The following is a 17979-nucleotide window of genomic DNA, read 5'->3' as shown; positions in this document are numbered from 1 at the left end:
ACAATTTCAAGCTAAAAAATTATGAATTTATTGAAATCTAAAAATATGCAATATGGATCTTGTTTGAAAGATCTCGATGAGATCTTTTATACGATGCAAAAAAAATTGTAATATTAATTTTCATTTACAATATTTTTGAGTTTGAAAATGTGAAATGAACTGCTTATTTTTTAAAAAGATTTCTGGGACGGAGCCTCAATCCTCTTTCTCATTTGTATGTCCTAATTTTCTTTTCCGAGTGCTAATAGTAATTTGTCCAAGGGCTAGAATGTAATACAACAAGAATCCAGTTTTGGTGCGTGTCCGAAGAAACCAAGTGCGTGCAAATAGAAGATCCCGTTGATGAGACTTGAGAGAGTGTCTGTACAGTGCCCAATTTGATCCTCAGCTCGACTGTTCAGTGGAGACGAGACCCGTAACTCTCTCTCTCTCTCTCTCTCTCTCTCTCTCAAACAACTGTAATGGGCTTCTCTTCGTTCCTCGGGAGGGTCTTCTTCGCCTCCCTCTTCATCCTATCCGCTTGGCAAATGTAATATATATATATATATATATATATATATATATATATATATCTCTCTCTCTCTCTCTCTCTCTCTCTCTCTCTCTCCATGTGTGTAATTATATATTGAATCTCCAGTGCAGAGTATGCTGTGGTAATTGAGAAATACACTTGTTGCCATCAGATCTAACTTTTAATCTATGGAGGATGTGTTATTTGTCATGAATCGTCCTTCACTTGGCTTCATATTTGCTGTATTGTGACACACTAGTGTTCGTTAGAACAGTAAAGGAAGCATAATTTTTTTGTAATTCTCCTGCTTTGGGGTTTCAAAAGGTAGGAAGTCTAAGGGGTTTACGATAGTTGTCGGTACAGATTTTAGATCGCAACTTTGGATTCTATTTTAGGTTATAGGTTCTCAGTCTAAGGGTTTTTTTTTCTGTGTGTGATAGTTGTGGACAGATTTTAGGTTTTAGATTCTGCTTTAGATAAACTGTTTTCATCGACCTATGAGTTTATGATTAAGTTGCTGAGCACTGGAAAAATACGAATTGAGCATTTTCAAGTTAGCAAGGATAGAAAATCTCGTCCAAAAGGACCTCGACTCCAGCTTCTCCAAAATCGTATTTTGGGCACTTTTTTAGCTTATAAAGATTTATAAAATATTGAAGTGGGTCAAAAAAACTTCTTACGAGCACTAACAACTGCTTTTTAAAAGCTTAAAGATTTTACGTTAACACGGACCTAGTCAAATGACTTTGGCTTTGGTGTAGGATACCGATTAATCAGGTCTCTGAGAAGTGAAGAAGTTCTTTTATTTTCTTTAGAATTTGCTTGGCTGCCATACTGGGCGTATTTGTTGGGGACTCGTGTGTTTTTCTAGTTGGACTAAATTAGATGGAGTCCCGTGCAGTTTTATTTACCTATGTGTATCCAGATTGGGTTGTGAAGTATGGAATTGTATGGAGATTAGGACTTCTTGGGGGTTGCCTAAAATTAAGAACTTGTAGGTAATGAAAAAGGGAAGAAAGTGAGAGTGTGACAAGTTGTGAGGAAGACAATAGAGACGTAGGGGGCTAAGAGAAAATATATTGGGGAATACTGTGGGTGAGCGAGTGCTCAACTATCCTTGAGTGAGGGCTCGGTAGGTTTTTAAGTTTTACGCACTTGGCCTATCTCACATGGTAATAGTATTTTACTTTTGGTTAGTGAATCCTTTGTCTCCCGAGATGTAGGTAATTTGGGCTGAACCACGTAAACTTGGTATTTTCTCTTGCGTGTGTGTGAATTTTTTTTACGGGTGCTTCCATTGGCTTGTATAAGATTTGTGGTTATAACTCTCAACAACTGTGTTTCATCAGTTTGTTCTTGGGGATACTTGTGTTTGGTTTTCTTGGTTTTACGGTAATCAATGATCATGTTTCTTATGCTTCTGTTTCGTTGAGTTGGTACATCTTAGCTCGTTTTGCAATTTTACTTGGTATGCTTGGAGATCTTAAATGAAGCATGACTTTTGATGTTGGGCATCTATCCTAATTTGCGAACTAGAACTGCTGAGTCTCAATCCCCCCATGAGTTTTTAATACTGCACACTTTGATTGGCTGTAATGGAATATTCAAAACTAATTCATCTGAGTCCTAGGAACATAAGGAAGATTTGTTGATACTTGGGATTCTACCAACCCCGCCTTGTGAACATTTTGCCTGTACTGTGAGGAGTAGGCAGTGGCGGAGCTAGGAATTAAGTATAGAGGGAGCACTTCTTGTTCATAATCTTCAAAATATTTACCCAACTTAAGCGTGATGTTAGTTTCTTAAATTATAGAGATGTATTCCCTACTTTTAACACACAATCACCGCTAATTGAAGAAATCAAAAGCGCGTGATGTTAGTTTCTTAAATTATAGAGATGTATTCCCTACTTTTATCACACAATCACCGTTAATTTAAGAAATCAAAAGCATAATTAAAAGTCCTAACAATTAAATTATAAATCAAAGTCCCAAGCATCTAAGAACACAACTTAATTAATAGAGATCAGATACAAAAACTGAATAATCAAAAGCCTAATCTTATTTTAGTCGTGTGACAAATAACTATAATTAAGAGAGAGGAGGTTGTAAAACACATTAATTAACAGGTTGCTTTTATTTTTTGTAAACATATGAGTGATTTGTTTGGTAATTTTTGTACATAAAGAGGAACTAATGTAGTAATTCTTTAGGTAGTAAAAAATGAAAGACAATACATCTAAAGGGGTAATAGTGACATGATCCGGGGGCATGTGACCCGCCTGGTTCTATGCTCCCTCCGCCCCCTGGGAGTAGGTTCTTTTATATTTGGTGTGTTCTAGTTTGAAGCAGTGAACTTAAACGACGTTGTTTGAAGTAAGCATTATTGGTGGATCTCCATTTTGATCATCAACTATGTATCGTGAACTGATTTATATAAGCCACTTATACAAGCTGTGACTTGTGAGGTAGGAGAGGCAGGAGTGGTGTTGTTCCTGGGATAAGGTCTCACCATTGTCCATTTTAAATCTACTATGATGCGGATGGAAATTCAATGTGGTTTAACTGAACCAATCTCCAGCCGCCAAAGGGTTTGGTTGGTTACATTCTTAAAAGTCTTTTCTGGTGCTCGTCTAGAAGAATCGCCAATTTACCTGAAGCATTCCTATATACTTGTTTTGGTTAAGTTTTGCATATGAAGTAGGACCTTTTCGTGTGCTTTCTTTTTCCCCGAAGAATGTTATAATGGTTACACTACCAATGTAACTATTAGAGAACCAAAGCAAAAGCTATTCATGGGTTTTTTTCCACCTTCTTTTCACTTTTGTTGAATCTTCTTCCTTCCTTACTAATCCTATCTGATTTATGTGCTGAAGTCAATCATTCCTTTTCTTTTCCTTACTTGCTCTCCCTGCCTCATTTATTTATGTTGCTTTTACTTCCATCCTCTATTCCTCCCATATTTTAAGAGTAGGCTTCCTTTATCATTTTGGCTAGTTTCTTTACATCATTTATGGAACTTCTCTTTCTTTTTCGTTTTCATCATCCCCCATTACTTCCTCTTTCAGTGAAACAGGCTGTGTCCTCCTCCAACAGGTTGTATATGCACTTGGTTTTACTGGAAGGATTATTGATTATATAATGTTTTATGTGCATCTTTACAGGTTCGATGAGTTCGGTACTGATGGTGGGCCTGCAGCCAAGGAACTCTCACCTAAGTTAGCTGTTGTCCAAAGATTTCTGACTTCTAAGTTGGGGGAAGGGGTACCAAAAATCGATGTGGGTCCTTTGTTTTATTTTCTGTGCTTTCTATTTTCCTTGATAGATATGGTTCATGCTTGGTCTTGCTTCAAGTGTAGTTAATATTCTAATTTGAATATTCACATTCATTATTCAGGTAACCTACTTCGTTGCAACCTCTATGGTTCTAAAAGGGCTTGGAGGCGCTCTATTTGTATTTGGCAGTTCTCTTGGTGCTTATCTGCTGGTAGGACTATCTGCTCTTTCAACAATGAACTAATGCAAAACTGCGGTATTAGACTTCCATAATATCATCTCTGATTTAACCATTGCTAATCATCGTTATATTTTCTTGTTTTTTATCCTTCTCATTTTGTGCGTGTAGCTATACCACTTGGCATATACCACCCCACTTTTGTATGACTTCTTCAACTACAAGTACGGTGAGCCAGAATTTTTCGTACTTCTACAGGAGTTTTTGCAGGTTTGCTTCATGTATCTCATTTGCTTTCATATCACTTCAATTTTTGTAGATTTGACATACCCCAATGTTTCCATGTCTTAGAGCATCCACAATGTAATAATCAAAACCAAAAGGTTGCTAAAGTTAGCAATGCTTGCTCAAAAAAGTGCTCACATTGTAATAACCAAACTTAACAACCTCTTAGCAACTCATCAAATTTTGACATTTGAATAACCAAACTTAACAACTTTTACCAATAACCAAAACTGAATAACCAAACCCAATAACCAAATTCATAACTAAAAAATTATAAAACACCTCACATTAGAATCGTCTCATCGAGACGAATAATTTGGTGTGGTCGGGTGCGTGATTGGAATTCGTTTGCAATTGGACATAGGTGCATTGTGTATTGTGGGTGGTTTTTTTATAGGGATACAAAAATAACCAATGTGGAGATCAAGTTTGTTAGGTTTGATTATGAACTAAATGGATAATCAAATGCTGATGTGGCACATTTTGGTTATCGATTTTGATTATTCCCATTGCGGATGCTCTTATTTTTTGAGAAAATATCGTGTCCGTGTGTCTGTGATCAAAATGTCCTATGCCAATATCTGTGCTTCTTAGGTTTTTTCTCTTTCTTTTTTGCTCCAAGAATCAACTTCAGGTAACTGGATTTCCATTTCTTGACAGTGCATAGCATATTTTGGTGCATTGCTATATTTCCTTGGGATGAAGAACTCAATTACTAAGAAGCAGCTGAAAAAGAAGACCCAGAAGACCAAGACAAGTTAGATATATATTGAAGAAGCTGTAATGAAATTCAGGCTGTTAGAAAATGGACCTTTAAGTCTCACGGCTTAAAATTGATCGGGCGCTAAGCTGCTTTGCATTCTTGACCTTTTCTGTCTAGTTAGTTAGTCCATTATTTTGTGCTGTAATTGTATTGATTTCCATTTGACAAGGTGTTGATTCTTAAGCCCTTACTTGGGGTGAGATAATCAGGAAGAACATAGACCGTCAAAGTTGTGTACCTTCTTTTGTGCTCAATTAAGGATGTCTTATATGTGCTAGAAGAATTATGACTCTTGTTCGTTAAGCCGTCTAACCCAACTAGTAATTGGATTAAGGTTGATGCTGACACTTAACCAATCCTCGAACCAACGACCCGTGGGTTTTGATGCCACTTACTAGCCAACAAGCAAACAAGAGGATTGGTATTGGGTTAAGGTTGTGAGCAGACGAAGTGCACGAACCCGGACACAAATATCATTCAAAGAGTTTTACAGAATGAATGATTCCGATCATTTTTTGAGTCCAAAATAGATTAAAGAAATTGAAAACTGGAGGGAAGTAAAACTTGATGGAAACATGTTAGGCGTAGCATTAAATCTTGTGGGGTTGATCCGTATTGGATTTTTTTTGGATTAAATTCCCTGCTAGTGAACGGTAGTATTGGTACAACAAAGATTAATCGATATCAATGTGCATAAGCTTACAATAACTCTCAAGAGTTGTATCAAAAGAGGAAAAAAGGAAAAAAGGAATCACTGTGAACAACTCCAAAACATGTCCTGTTTCCAGGCCAACAAAGCTGGAGGAAAGTTTGTACCATCATTTTAACATCAAGGTTCATGCCATTAGTGCACTTACCAAACTAGGTCACAAACAAACCTTGTGACCTAACGTTTACAGCAGATGCTTATTCTTCTCTAGCACACAAAACAATTTCACATTTCAAAGCCGGGGCGAGGCTATCACTCCCTGGCTGGCCAATCCCAGGACGCCACATAGCTCAGGGTACAAAGATTTTCGTATATCGGCGTACACCTCACCGTCCCACTTCCTTTTAACCAACTCCTCCGCCAGGCGCACGGCAGCCTCCACCGTTGCCTCCCCGCTATCGTGCACGGAGTCGATGATCCCCATCGCCACAGCCTCCGCCGCCCTCATTTTCGCCGCTTTCAACAAAATGTCCCTTCGTGTTGCGGACGACCCCACCTTTGACCTCACCAGCGCTGTGAAGTAGTCCGGGAACGTCATCCCTGTATCAAAGAAGGAACAGAGGAGTTGAAACGTAAAATTATGAAAACTCCGCCGGCAAATAAGTGCTCAGATTGCGTAAAAATGCTCATTATCCGCCATACAACAAGTTAGATTAAAATGGTTGGATGCTTGTTTCAAATATCTTTAGAGAAGAGTTCAACCCTTCCCTTTATTACACTGTTTACACGAGCTCTCCAATATACAAGAATGCCTGCGGAACACTCGGGCAAGGCGCCATGTCTGTCTTGTTGACATTTGATAAATTAAAACACTTACATAAATACTCACATCCATCACGCATGTCAAAATACACGTATCATATCCTACATTTGGGTGTAAGGGGCATTTACTTGTCCTGTTATCCTTTGGATAAAAAGGTACAGAGGTGGTCCAGCTTCAGCAATTGTAGTTTCACATAATAATTGGGGATTTGTTCAAACTCTGGGTGTGGACCTAGCTTATATATATAACCCAAAGTTTCCACTCACCTCAGCATATGTAGAGATAGATCTACAGAATACCAGTTCAATTTAGCACATTGTCAAACAGACACAAATAGCACTTTGCCCTTGCATATTTCTACACTTCCAAGCAGTACAATTTTACTCTATAGTAGTAGTACATTAAATCGCATTGCGCTTAAAAACTTACTCTACGGTCCACTAAATCGCAGATCAAAAAAAAAAAAAAAAAAAGGGTCCACTAAATCGCCTTGCCCCAAAAAACTCATCACTTCATTGATTTTCCTTCGCTGGTTATCTTTTTTAGGTACATTGAAATTGTTTCTTACTGTTTACAAGCTTGATGGAAACTCATCTTTAGAGATTTAGTACTGATACAGGATACTCTGATTAATGAAGTTAAACAATCTAAAATTTGAAAATGGAAAATGCTACCCTCAACCTCAAGGACGGATTAGAATATATAAAATGAGCATCAATATCTAAGAAAAGTGTATAGATATATGTGAAAGTACATTAATATCCGTGAGATATGTATAGAAATTCGAACTTGTTTGACATTACTTGTGCACTATCCTACGCCTATTAGGCAGACATTAGCAAGACCCTTTGAAGATATGCCGGAATTTTTTTGAAAGTGCCAAATTGCCGTAAACCGGTCCGTGCACATAAGATATTTCTCATCGGCACATCAGGGTCAAACAGTATCGGAAGACTTAAAAAGCTTGCGCATTAATTTAAAGAACAATGCTATAGTGACTATATCCCGGTACCACATTTTGGGTATTTCACGGTCACAATTGCATCAGTAGGATGTGCTTCACTAACAAATGGGTCACATTATATACAGTGACGACACGTCACATGGTAATCCTAACCGTGGTACTTAGACATGCTCACCAAAAAGCATTTGTGTAATTTAAAACTTTATTACCTAAGTCCAGCTCGCTCATATACAGCACGCCTCGATCGCTCCTCATCAACACGTAGTCGTGGCTCAACGCCAGCATCATCCCGGCCGCCGCCGCGTGACCCGTCACGGCGGCGATCGTCGGCATCGGCAGCGCGATCAAGTCCGCAACCGCCGGCCTGAACATCTCGACCATGTGGAGCAGCTGGTCGTGGGCGGATCCTCCGCCGGCGGCGGCGGACTGGGCCCACGCGAGGTCGAAGCCGTTGGAGAAGAACTTGCCCCGGGCGGCGGTGATCAAAGCCGAGCCGCGGGTGGACTGGTCCTTGGCTTGGCGGAGGGCCGACCGGAGCGAGTCGATGAGGGCCGGGTTGAGCCGGTGCTCGTCGTCGGCGGTTAGGGTCAGGAAGAAGATCTCGCCGCGCTTCTCTAGCGTGCACATGGCGGTGGCGGTGGTTACGGATGTGGATTTATTGACCTCTATTATTGCGCCTCGGACTTTAGTTTCTGGGAAATGATAGATATAGACTTATATAGTCATATATATAGGAGTATATGATTGACAAATATAGAAGGACAAATATGGACAAATATGGTCATCTATATCATGGGAAAATATAGAAGGGTAAATATGGACAAATATATGATGGAAAAATATGGTCATCTATATCATGGAAGATGGATTGTTGTCCAACCAATTAAGCAAACAGATGTGCTATGCACACAGACCACAATTTTTGTAATCTATCTTGGGTCTTACACACAGATTATTCGAATCGCTCAATTGATTAACACATTATTTTCAAGAGTTCAAGAAGAAAACAGTTTAATTCGGTATCACTTACGATCTTGGGGTTTGGCCCAATGATCATGTGACACTCTTTTAAAGCGTAAGTCCAGGAGGTTGGTCCTTAGAGTACTCTAACCATTATTAATAGAGACAAAACTACCTTAGGGCATATGGCCCCCGCATAGTTCTGGATTTTTTTCTCTTTTCAAATTTCAATATCAATATCAATATTAGTTATTTTTTGTTTATTAAGAGTACCTATAATTGTGTTTTGTAATGGATATTATTTAGATATTTACATGCATTATAATGTACTCGTTTTGGGTCCCAAAACTCAATCCATCTCTCTGCGCATGGTTTTTCAAAAGTTTTTCTTTAACTATTAATTTCATTTCTTTTTCTATCTCTTTTCAATTATTACCTCAAAAACCTCATTCAAAACCCAAACCAAAATAGTGTTCATAGTTCCGGAACCTTGAAATTTCAAAATATTGTTGTTCATAGTTCGGTCTCCGCCTTTACAAAATCCTGGATCCATCCCTGATTATTAACATACTAACATCCTATGATCCGGAAAAAGGAAAAGATATTAGCAAGAGTCCTTACCGATATCCAATTAAACTGATTTTAAAGATATATATATTAAAAGTATGAAGGATTTGGAGCATCTTTGAGGAACCTAACGTGGGCCCCACTAAAATTGCTTGTGCATAATTTGTGCAAGTCATCTGTGCGCCCAACTCCAAGGGGCAACGCCAAGTGATCAAGGCACTTAGGGGTTTGTTCTCTTCTAAGTTTTTAGGCTTGAAATTTCTTAGGTGCTATCAATTTCTTTGGTGTCAGTTCATACGGAATATTTACTCCGATTTCAAGTAGGTGGTTAGTTTTTGATTCCCTATAATTAGTCGAGGTATGCGCACATGCCCTCTGATCCACGATGCAAGGGGAGATGTTTATAAATATATTTGGATAAATAATGGGAGATGGATTGTTGTTGAACCAATTAACCAAACGAATTTTGGGATGATGGGTAGACGACTACCCAAGCATCCAATTGATTGGTACGTCTTACTAATTTAAGAATAAATTAAATCATAGATCTAAAACAAGCAACTACTTAAGTCTTTTTATAACTCAAGTGTTCTGACCAGTTTATATGCACCTCGACTAATATTTTGGACAATAACCCACTACTTACGTTCACATGCATGATACTCCATATATTGATTTCGAAAAGTCTACGGTTCCCGACCCCAAAGGACCCCGATTAGATCTCGACGCCCCGCTAGGCACACTCCGGCCACCGGATGGCTGATCCGAGCCGTCCAAAAATTCTTAAAAGAAAAACGGAGTGGGCCAACGCGAGAATCAATGGCATCCAATGTGTGTATGTTCTCGATCCAAACACTCCATGTTTTTGTATATCTATAACATCGGATGCCGTTGATTCTCGCGAAGGCCCACTCGGTTTTTTTTATTAGAATTTTGAACGGCTCGAATCAGCCGTTCGGTGGCTAGAGTGTGCCCGACGGGACTTCGGGATCCGATCGGGATCCCTTTGGTCGGGAACTGTAGCACCGCTGGAAGGTGATTTATGTGTCCTTTACTTGAAATTAGGATTGTCCCTTTGCAAAAGTGGTCCAATAAACTGGTGGGAGACGAAAGAGTAGTACAGTATCATTTATACTTCAAGTGCATTGCTGAGCCGCTGGGGTCTTTTTCGACTTTCTCTTCGTTTTGTTCCGCAAGTAAATCGTCGTGGTTTGGGCCCGCAAGTGGCCCCTCTCTTCAGTGTGGACAACAAACTTAATGCATCGGTGATCATACAAGAGAGAGAAAAATCCGCGCGAGAGAGATTTCCACATTTACCGTGAAACTAATCGTTGTGTGGATGTATTAGCAAAATAACGTACCGGTTTCGGTGGGAGATTTCCACATCTACCCTTATACGCCTAGTTGTATCGCTAGTTTATTTTATGCGAATTTGATTGGGGTTGCATACCCTAAAATTGTAAACACTCTATGCATTGTTCTTCCACCGAAGAGAGAGATATGAGGTGGAACTGCGTGCCTGTTGCCGTTTTTGTTGCCGGACCCAAAGAGAGAGAAATCCGAGAGTGAGAGAGAGAACGATCTTGGAAAAGATGAACAATGCTTCACCCACCATTGTGAGCAATCCTTATTTGGAATACAACAAAATGGACCTATTTTTCCCATTTTGCTTTCAACAGTGTGGGCATAGAGCAAGCAGTGTTCTCTTTCAGTCTCTAAAATCAATCTCTCTTTCTGCCTATGGTTTCCAATAAGATTCTTTTCGATTACTACTCTCATTTCTTTACTTATCTCTTCACTCGTATCCCAAAATCTCCCTCAAAATCCAAACCTAACAAAGCAAAGGGTTTTCATTTGGACCCATTTAGGAATTGCGTTGGCCCAATTAAGAAAGATAAGCCCAACAGACACTAAGGAAAATTAGATTAGGTTTTCAACGGTCAATTAGCTCGACGGTCTAATTTTTTAGGGAAAAATTTGAACGATTGTTGATGGAAGTTAGTTGGAAACGGGATATAACGAAAGTTGTTGAAATATATGACATTGCACACAAATGGAAATGCACCAACATTGCATTTTTTTGGCCAAACGTCACTATTCATGGCTACTTTTTGGGAATAGCTTGGCCAAATCACTGGAGTTGCTTAGAAGATCAATTATACTATAAAAATCATATTGATAGAGTTAATTATAGAATTGATTTTAGCACTCCATATTTAGTCTTTTTTCCTATTTAAAATTACCAAAGTACCCTTGAAAGTGGTTAAAACTAACAAAAGAAAGGATAATTTGGTAATTTCACATAGGATAAAGACAAAAAGTGGAGTGCCAATGGCTAAATGTGGAGCGCCAAAATCACTTCCCAATTATAAACATGATTTATGTTATCAAAGCCAACAAATATAACTTATACTCTATATTAGATAGCAATCCATTTATTTCCAAGATTTAAATCTACAATTGATCGACAACCGTAGAACGTGATTTTTGACGTAGTTAGTTAAGCTTTTAATCAGGTCCATAAGATTAATGGTTTTAATCATTTGGGCGAATCTAAAATAAATCTAAACAAATTCGAAATTAGATTTGTTTTTTTTTTTTTTCAAATGATTGGATACTTTATTGATAATAATAATAAAAAAAATATAGAGAACAGGAAGCCATCCCAAGTGAGGGATATAATTAACAACCACAAAGGAGGCCTAAACACCACGCAGAATATCCAAGACCTCATACAACCAAATGTGCAAAATAGATGGAGCATATCTTCAATCAGCGCAACACTAGACAAGTGACAAAAAAAACCCCACCAAAACACCAAATTAAGTAGGGTGAGGGAAGCCCCTACAACGGGAGAGAAAAACAGAGAGAAACGAAAACATCAATAAATCAAAAACCTACAATAGATTCACACCCCTAAATTCAACCGCCCAAAAAAACACCAGTCAAGACCGCGGCCTGGAGCCTCAAAAACCATAGCAGCCACACCCCATCGTACAGTGACACCAACTGCTACCTCCATCCCAAGAAACTACGATATCATCAGGGTGCGAATCTATGCGCCGCTCAAAGCAACGAGGAAGGGGCCGGCCTGATAACAATGATGGGACCGCAGGAAGATCAGACAGAAAAGCACACGGTGAAGAAGATCGGAACGAGGAGCACGGAGGTGGACTGCTCTGATGAGAAAGATTGAAAGAAGCCTCAGTCACTTGACATCAACATCTCACAGGCAAGATCAACGTCGGAGCACGCCGAGTTCAGGAGAGAGAGAGAGAGAGAGAGAGAGAGAGAGAGAGTTCTTCTACCCCGAAATTAGATTTGTTCAACTTTTTCAAAAACTGCAAAGATTCTGTTCTAAGCAACAGTACTGGTCATGATCAATCGAGTAAAATGGAGGGGAGAGAAGCATTTTTAAATCGTACCAGAATTTGTGGAGGATAACGTATTAAATTTTGACAACGTTAAAGATGTTTGATTATGTTGGCCATCCCAAATCATCTAATTAAGCCCTGTGGGATCTTTTTCTCTTTGTTCTATTCAGATATGATGTAAATATTTTAAACAAGGGAAGGGAGCTCCAACCATAAAAAGGGCCTAGAGCGTTTGGTTTTGGCCATTTATCTCTTTCGGGTCCGCTTTCGTGATCAGTGGTTAAGAAAATATAGTCTCACATTACTTGGTTACTCAACTAGAGAACTGGCAACGGCCCCAGAAACGGAACAATTAACCTTGAAATGCTTTCCAAACGCAAAATGAAAGTAGAATGAGTGATATTCACTTAATAACATTTGAGCCATCTTCATTCATTGTCAATTGACTTTGAGATGGATATAAAGTTTTTACAATGTATCATCAGCAATATTCAATTTTCACAACCCATGATCAAGACCAGGTTGAAATTGATATTGATATGAAATCAATCAACAATGATCGATAGATTCAATACAGAATTATCTTGCAAGTGATATGTTTGATACAAAGGTTTGTTTTTTTCCAGAGATAAATGTGTTTTGAAACCATATTTTAAGTATTCATTCAACATGAGGATCAACGCGCGGCATGGTTGATGTTCTCAATAAAATCCAAAAAGTGAATGATGTACATCATTTAAAACATATATAAGAAGGTCCATAGAGCACCTTAACGTGAAACTCTAAGAGCAATAAATAATTTTCCTCGGAAAGAGCTCACAAATGGACAAGCTTAACGGTGAAATCCCTAAAATAGATGGTATAGGATCATCTGCATCTTGAGCAACTTGGTAAAGGTTGTTTTGTACCCCCTCTTTCCCAAATTTCAAATGTATAATTACTTATATTTTTATGAATCTTACTATTTTATAGATATTAAAATTTGTATGAAATACAATTTCAAAAATCATTAGAAAACATCATGGATTGAAAAATATAAGTAATTTATAATTGACACGAATGTTGAAAAATGAATAAGGAATTTAGGACGGATAGAGTATATTCTGATCACAACATATATTAACTTCTAATAAGTTTTTTTTTAATCCGCAACTTCTAATGAGTTGAAGTATTTATACCGGTGATTACCGCTCAATCAAATTAAAGGGACACTTATAGTCTTATATTCTCAAAACACTAATTATGTAAGACCTATTAAGCACAATTTCAATATTTGATTCAGCTGATTTATTATCAGAATACATTACTAGTTATTCTTTCACTCGTCGACTCCAATCATTTGTGTTGAACGGAAGATGAGTTTCCCCAGACTCCATTAGTACACAATCAATTTCGAGGGAATGATTTAGGGAATTGCTCTCTCTAAAGACGTTAGATTCGAAACTTTTCAGATTCTATAAACTCTTATCCTGTCGGTCTATATGGAGCTATCGAGTCTTGAATGGGACCTCGATACTTGGTCCCAAAAATTAGGCCCCGTTCCAGAAACCTTCTTAAAAAATAAGCAGCTTATTTTACATTTTCAAACTCAAAAATAATGTAAATGAAAATTAATTTTTCAATTTTTTTTGCATCGTATAAAAGATCTTAATGAGATCTTTCAAACAAGATCCATAGTGCATATTTTTAGATTTCAATAAGTCCCTCATTTTTGAGCTTAAAATTATCTTTTTAAAAAATAAAGGCTTTTTTTGAGTTCTGGAACGGGACCTTAGTCAGGTACGTATGAGTAGACCGAACACCGAATAATTTAAAAGATAGTAAATTCATTTGTGCAGGCGGAGATTAAAATATGTGGTCAAAAAAAGAATCGGGATATTCTTGGAAGACGGAGGCACTGAATAATTATCCCTCAGTCAGTCACTTTCAAGCTCTCAAAGCTCGGGTCAAAGCTCTCCCTTTGATTTGTCGGGTCTCGAGACAGCGACGTGCCTCCTTCCCTTTCCCAAGCGCACCCACCGAAACCATAACCCTAATTCCCAAGAAATTTTTCAGTGGGTATCATGTGGTGTCTGCTCAGTACATTCGAACTGTCCGATGAGATTTTGAACGGCTCAAATTTGGAGAGAGAAAAATGAGAGAGAAAGAGGAGAGATGAGAAGAGAGAGAAGGTTTAATCTGAGCCGTCCAAAAGTGTATCGGACGGCTTAGGAGTACTGTCGAGCGGGCACCACATGAGATATACCCGCTCGGCACTAAAAAATTTCTCCTAATACCCACCAAATGGAGAGAGAGAGAGAGAGAGAGAGAGAGAGAGAGAGAGAGAGAGAGAGAGAGAGAGAGAGAGAGAGAGAGAGAGAGAGAGAGAGAGAGAGAGAGAGTCGAAGAGTTAAACTTTTTTCCGAAAATTTTTTCTCAAAAAGTTTTATTAAAATTTGGACCGTCCAAAACATTTTTGGACAATCATGATTGGTTACTGTTGTAATTAAAGAACTTGTTCACGTTTCTCTTATACACATATTAACACTAGTAGCACAAGTATTTTTTTCCCTTAAAAACCGAATTTCCGGACGAGAAGCCGTGAATAAGTTTTTCTCATACACATATTAACACTAGTAGCACAAGTATCTTTTCCCTTGAAAACCGAATTTCTGGATTAAAAGCCGTAAATAAGTTTCTCTCATACACATATTAACACCAGTAGCACAAGTATTTTTTCCCTTGAAAATCGAATTTCCGAATCACAAGCCGTAAATAAGTTTCTCTCATACACATTAACACTAGTAGCACACGTATTTTTTCCCTTGAAAACCAGATTTCCGGATCAGACGTGAATAAGTTTCTTTCATACACATATTAACACTGGGTATCATGTGGTGTCTGCTCAGCACATTCAAACTGTCCGATGAGATTTTGAACGGCTCAAATTTGGAGAGAGAAAAATGAGAGAGAAAGAGGAGAGATGAGAAGAGAGAGAAGGTTTAATCTGAGCCGTCCAAAAGTGTATCGGACGGCTTAGGAGTACTGTCGAGCGGGCACCACATGAGATATACCCGCTCGGCACTAAAAAATTGAGAGAGAGAGAGAGAGAGAGAGAGAGAGAGAGAGAGAGTCGAAGAGTTAAACTTTTCTCCGAAAATTTTTTCTCAAAAAGTTTTATTAAAATTTGGATCGTCCAAAACATTTTCGGACAATCACGATTGGTTACTGTTGTAATTAAAGAACTTGTTCACGTTTCTCTTATACACATATTAACACTAGTAGCACAAGTATTTTTTTCCCTTAAAAACCGAATTTCCGGACGAGAAGCCGTGAATAAGTTTTTCTCATACACATATTAACACTAGTAGCACAAGTATCTTTTCCCTTGAAAACCGAATTTCTGGATTAAAAGCCGTAAATAAGTTTCTCTCATACACATATTAACACCAGTAGCACAAGTATTTTTTCCCTTGAAAATCGAATTTCCGAATCACAAGCCGTAAATAAGTTTCTCTCATACACATTAACACTAGTAGCACACGTATTTTTTCCCTTGAAAACCAGATTTCCGGATCAGACGTGAATAAGTTTCTTTCATACACATATTAACACTGGTAGCACAAGTATTTTTTCCCTTGAAAACCCAATTTTCAGATCAGAAGCTGTGAATAAGTTTCTGTCATACACATATTAACACCAGTAGCATAAGTATTTTTTCCCTTGAAAATCGGATTTTTGGACCAATTTGCGTGCAACTTAACTATTTTCATTATGAACTATTATTTTCACCATGAAATTAATGACTGGACAAACCCTCTGATCGTCCCGAAATTTAAAATGTTTGACCTCCATAAAATCCGAATACGCGACAAACATTTAGTAATTTTCTCATATCTAATTAGCCAAATCGGATTGATCAGTGCTTTATTTATTCCATCTCTCTTTGTGCTTGATTCCATTCACAAGGTTTCTTTTGCATCTGTTCTTTCTTCCATTTTCGTGTGTCTCCGTTCCTCCTTTTTTTTTGGTATATCTTTTTCAACCCCCTTCTCTCTCTCTCTCTCTCTCTCTCTCTCTCTCTCTCTCTCTCTCCACTTGATTCCTCCAAAAATGAAAATACACTAGCTACTGCATCTAATTCTCTTCTCTCTCATCATTCCCAACTCTCTTCAAATTCAGATCTACCCTCTCACTAAATCAAAGAACCAAAGACCCAGAACAAACTCTAACTCTCTATTTCCAGAAGTGCTGTTTGAATTGGCAAGTCTGGCTAACCGGTGGTGGACCGGAGGCCAGCCAGGCCTGCCTGGTGTAGAGCCGGCGGCAGCTAGCTCGACCATGCTCAACAAGCGCGATCTAGAGATATCGCTGAATGAAGGAAGCGCGCTAAATTCTGGTCATGGTGACGAAGAGGAAGATAGAGACGGAGACGAGCCTAAAGAAGGCGCGGTTGAGGTTGGGACTCGTAGACCTAGGGGCCGCCCTCCCGGATCGAAAAACAAGCCGAAACCGCCGGTTTTCATGACTAGGGATAGCCCTAACGCGCTCCGTAGTCATGTCATGGAAGTAGCAGGAGGTACCGACGTAGCAGAGAGTATAGCTCAATTCGCCCGGAGGCGTCAGAGAGGGGTGTGCGTGCTCAGTGGAAGTGGATCGGTTGCCAACGTGACGCTGAGGCAGCCGGCTGCTCCGGGCGCTGTGGTAGCGCTTCACGGAAGGTTTGAGATTCTATCCTTGATTGGTACTTTTTTGCCAGGACCGTCCCCGCCTGGTTCCACCGGCCTGACGGTGTACCTGTCCGGCGGGCAGGGACAGGTGGTGGGAGGAAGCGTGGTCGGATCGCTTGTGGCGGCAGGGCCAGTGATGGTCATCGCCACCACTTTTACTAACGCGACCTATGAGAGATTGCCTCTAGAAGAGGACGATGATCAGGCGCAATTGCCCGGTGCTGCTGCAGGAAATTCGTCCCCCGTTATGGAAAGTAACGGGGGACAACCGGAGCATCGCCTGCCTGATATCTCTCCCTTCCCTATTTACAATATGCCACCAAATCTATTGCCTAATGGTGCTCAAATTAGTCATGATCCCTATGCGTGGACTCATGCCCGCCCTCCCTATTGAGAGAGAGAGAGAGAGAGAGAGAGAGAGAGAGAGAGAGATCATCATCAATCTTCAAGGCTTCAGTTCAGAAGTGTGCAGGGAGAGAAAGGAGACCAATCTCAAATGCTATTGTACAGAGAATGCTATAAATTAAGCTTCTTTTCTTTAGTGTTGCATAAAATCTTGTGTGAAATAAAAAAGATTGTTTTCTTTTGAATGATCAATAATTCTCTAACCTACACAAATTGCTTAATCTTTGTGTCTGCTATTTGTTTTCTAACACTTCAATCATCAACATAAAATATGATTTCTTTTACACATACCCAACTATGTATACAGAGTTGTTAATTGTCTTTAATCATGTTTGTATAATATATGCTCTACACTGAATCATTGTTTTTTTTTTTTGAACGGCGAATTTTTTTTATTAATCTTTGCAAAAAGAAACAAAGACTAACTGAATCATTGATGGATTATGGTTTGTGATCCATTATCTCATATGGTAGGTGGAGTGGCTTCATCTTAATTAGGGATACTTGAAAACCTAA

General features: G+C 38.9%; 3 protein-coding genes across 3 annotated transcripts; 2 read left to right on the top strand and 1 right to left on the bottom strand.

Annotated features, from left to right (window-relative positions):
- Window positions 1-325: 325 nt before the first annotated feature.
- Window positions 326-5292, top strand: LOC131315496 (uncharacterized). Its single transcript, XM_058344587.1, has 5 exons — window positions 326-529; window positions 3675-3789; window positions 3908-3997; window positions 4136-4234; window positions 4910-5292. Exons 1-5 carry the CDS (start codon window positions 462-464, stop codon window positions 5009-5011), a joined length of 474 nt encoding a protein of 157 aa, XP_058200570.1. The 5' UTR covers window positions 326-461; the 3' UTR covers window positions 5012-5292.
- Window positions 5293-5811: 519 nt separating this feature from the next.
- LOC131315495 (enoyl-CoA delta isomerase 2, peroxisomal) lies at window positions 5812-8253 on the bottom strand. The gene is made up of 2 exons (XM_058344586.1): window positions 7658-8253; window positions 5812-6261 (listed from the first exon to the last, which is right to left on the bottom strand). The coding sequence occupies exons 1-2, from the start codon at window positions 8073-8075 to the stop codon at window positions 5954-5956; spliced, it is 726 nt and encodes a 241-aa protein (XP_058200569.1). The 5' UTR covers window positions 8076-8253; the 3' UTR covers window positions 5812-5953.
- An 8040-nt stretch (window positions 8254-16293) lies between these two features.
- Window positions 16294-17670, top strand: LOC131315494 (AT-hook motif nuclear-localized protein 20). The gene has a single exon (XM_058344585.1). The coding sequence runs from the start codon at window positions 16670-16672 to the stop codon at window positions 17450-17452; it is 783 nt and encodes a 260-aa protein (XP_058200568.1). The 5' UTR covers window positions 16294-16669; the 3' UTR covers window positions 17453-17670.
- Window positions 17671-17979: the final 309 nt, after the last annotated feature.

The sequence above is a fragment of the Rhododendron vialii genome, chromosome 2a (genome assembly GCF_030253575.1).
Source record: "Rhododendron vialii isolate Sample 1 chromosome 2a, ASM3025357v1".
Classification (NCBI taxonomy): Eukaryota; Viridiplantae; Streptophyta; class Magnoliopsida; order Ericales; family Ericaceae; genus Rhododendron; species Rhododendron vialii.
The sequence above is the reverse complement of the archived record's forward strand: the minus strand, read 5'-3'. Positions and strand labels throughout refer to the sequence as shown.

What these genes read in the sequence shown, in the direction of transcription:
- LOC131315495 (XM_058344586.1), bottom strand. Translation starts at nt 8,075, where the DNA reads ATGTGCACGCTAGAGAAGCGCGGCGAGATCTTCTTCCTGACCCTAACC. An exon ending in TATGAGCGAGCTGGACTTAG is followed by an intron (nt 6,262 to 7,657) that starts GTAATAAAGTTT and finishes TCTTTGATACAG; the next exon opens with GGATGACGTTCCCGGACTAC.
- LOC131315496 (XM_058344587.1), top strand. Translation starts at nt 462, where the DNA reads ATGGGCTTCTCTTCGTTCCTCGGGAGGGTCTTCTTCGCCTCCCTCTTC. An exon ending in ATCCTATCCGCTTGGCAAAT is followed by an intron (nt 530 to 3,674) that starts GTAATATATATA and finishes GCATCTTTACAG; the next exon opens with GTTCGATGAGTTCGGTACTG. An exon ending in CTCTTGGTGCTTATCTGCTG is followed by an intron (nt 3,998 to 4,135) that starts GTAGGACTATCT and finishes TTGTGCGTGTAG; the next exon opens with CTATACCACTTGGCATATAC.
- LOC131315494 (XM_058344585.1), top strand. Translation starts at nt 16,670, where the DNA reads ATGCTCAACAAGCGCGATCTAGAGATATCGCTGAATGAAGGAAGCGCG.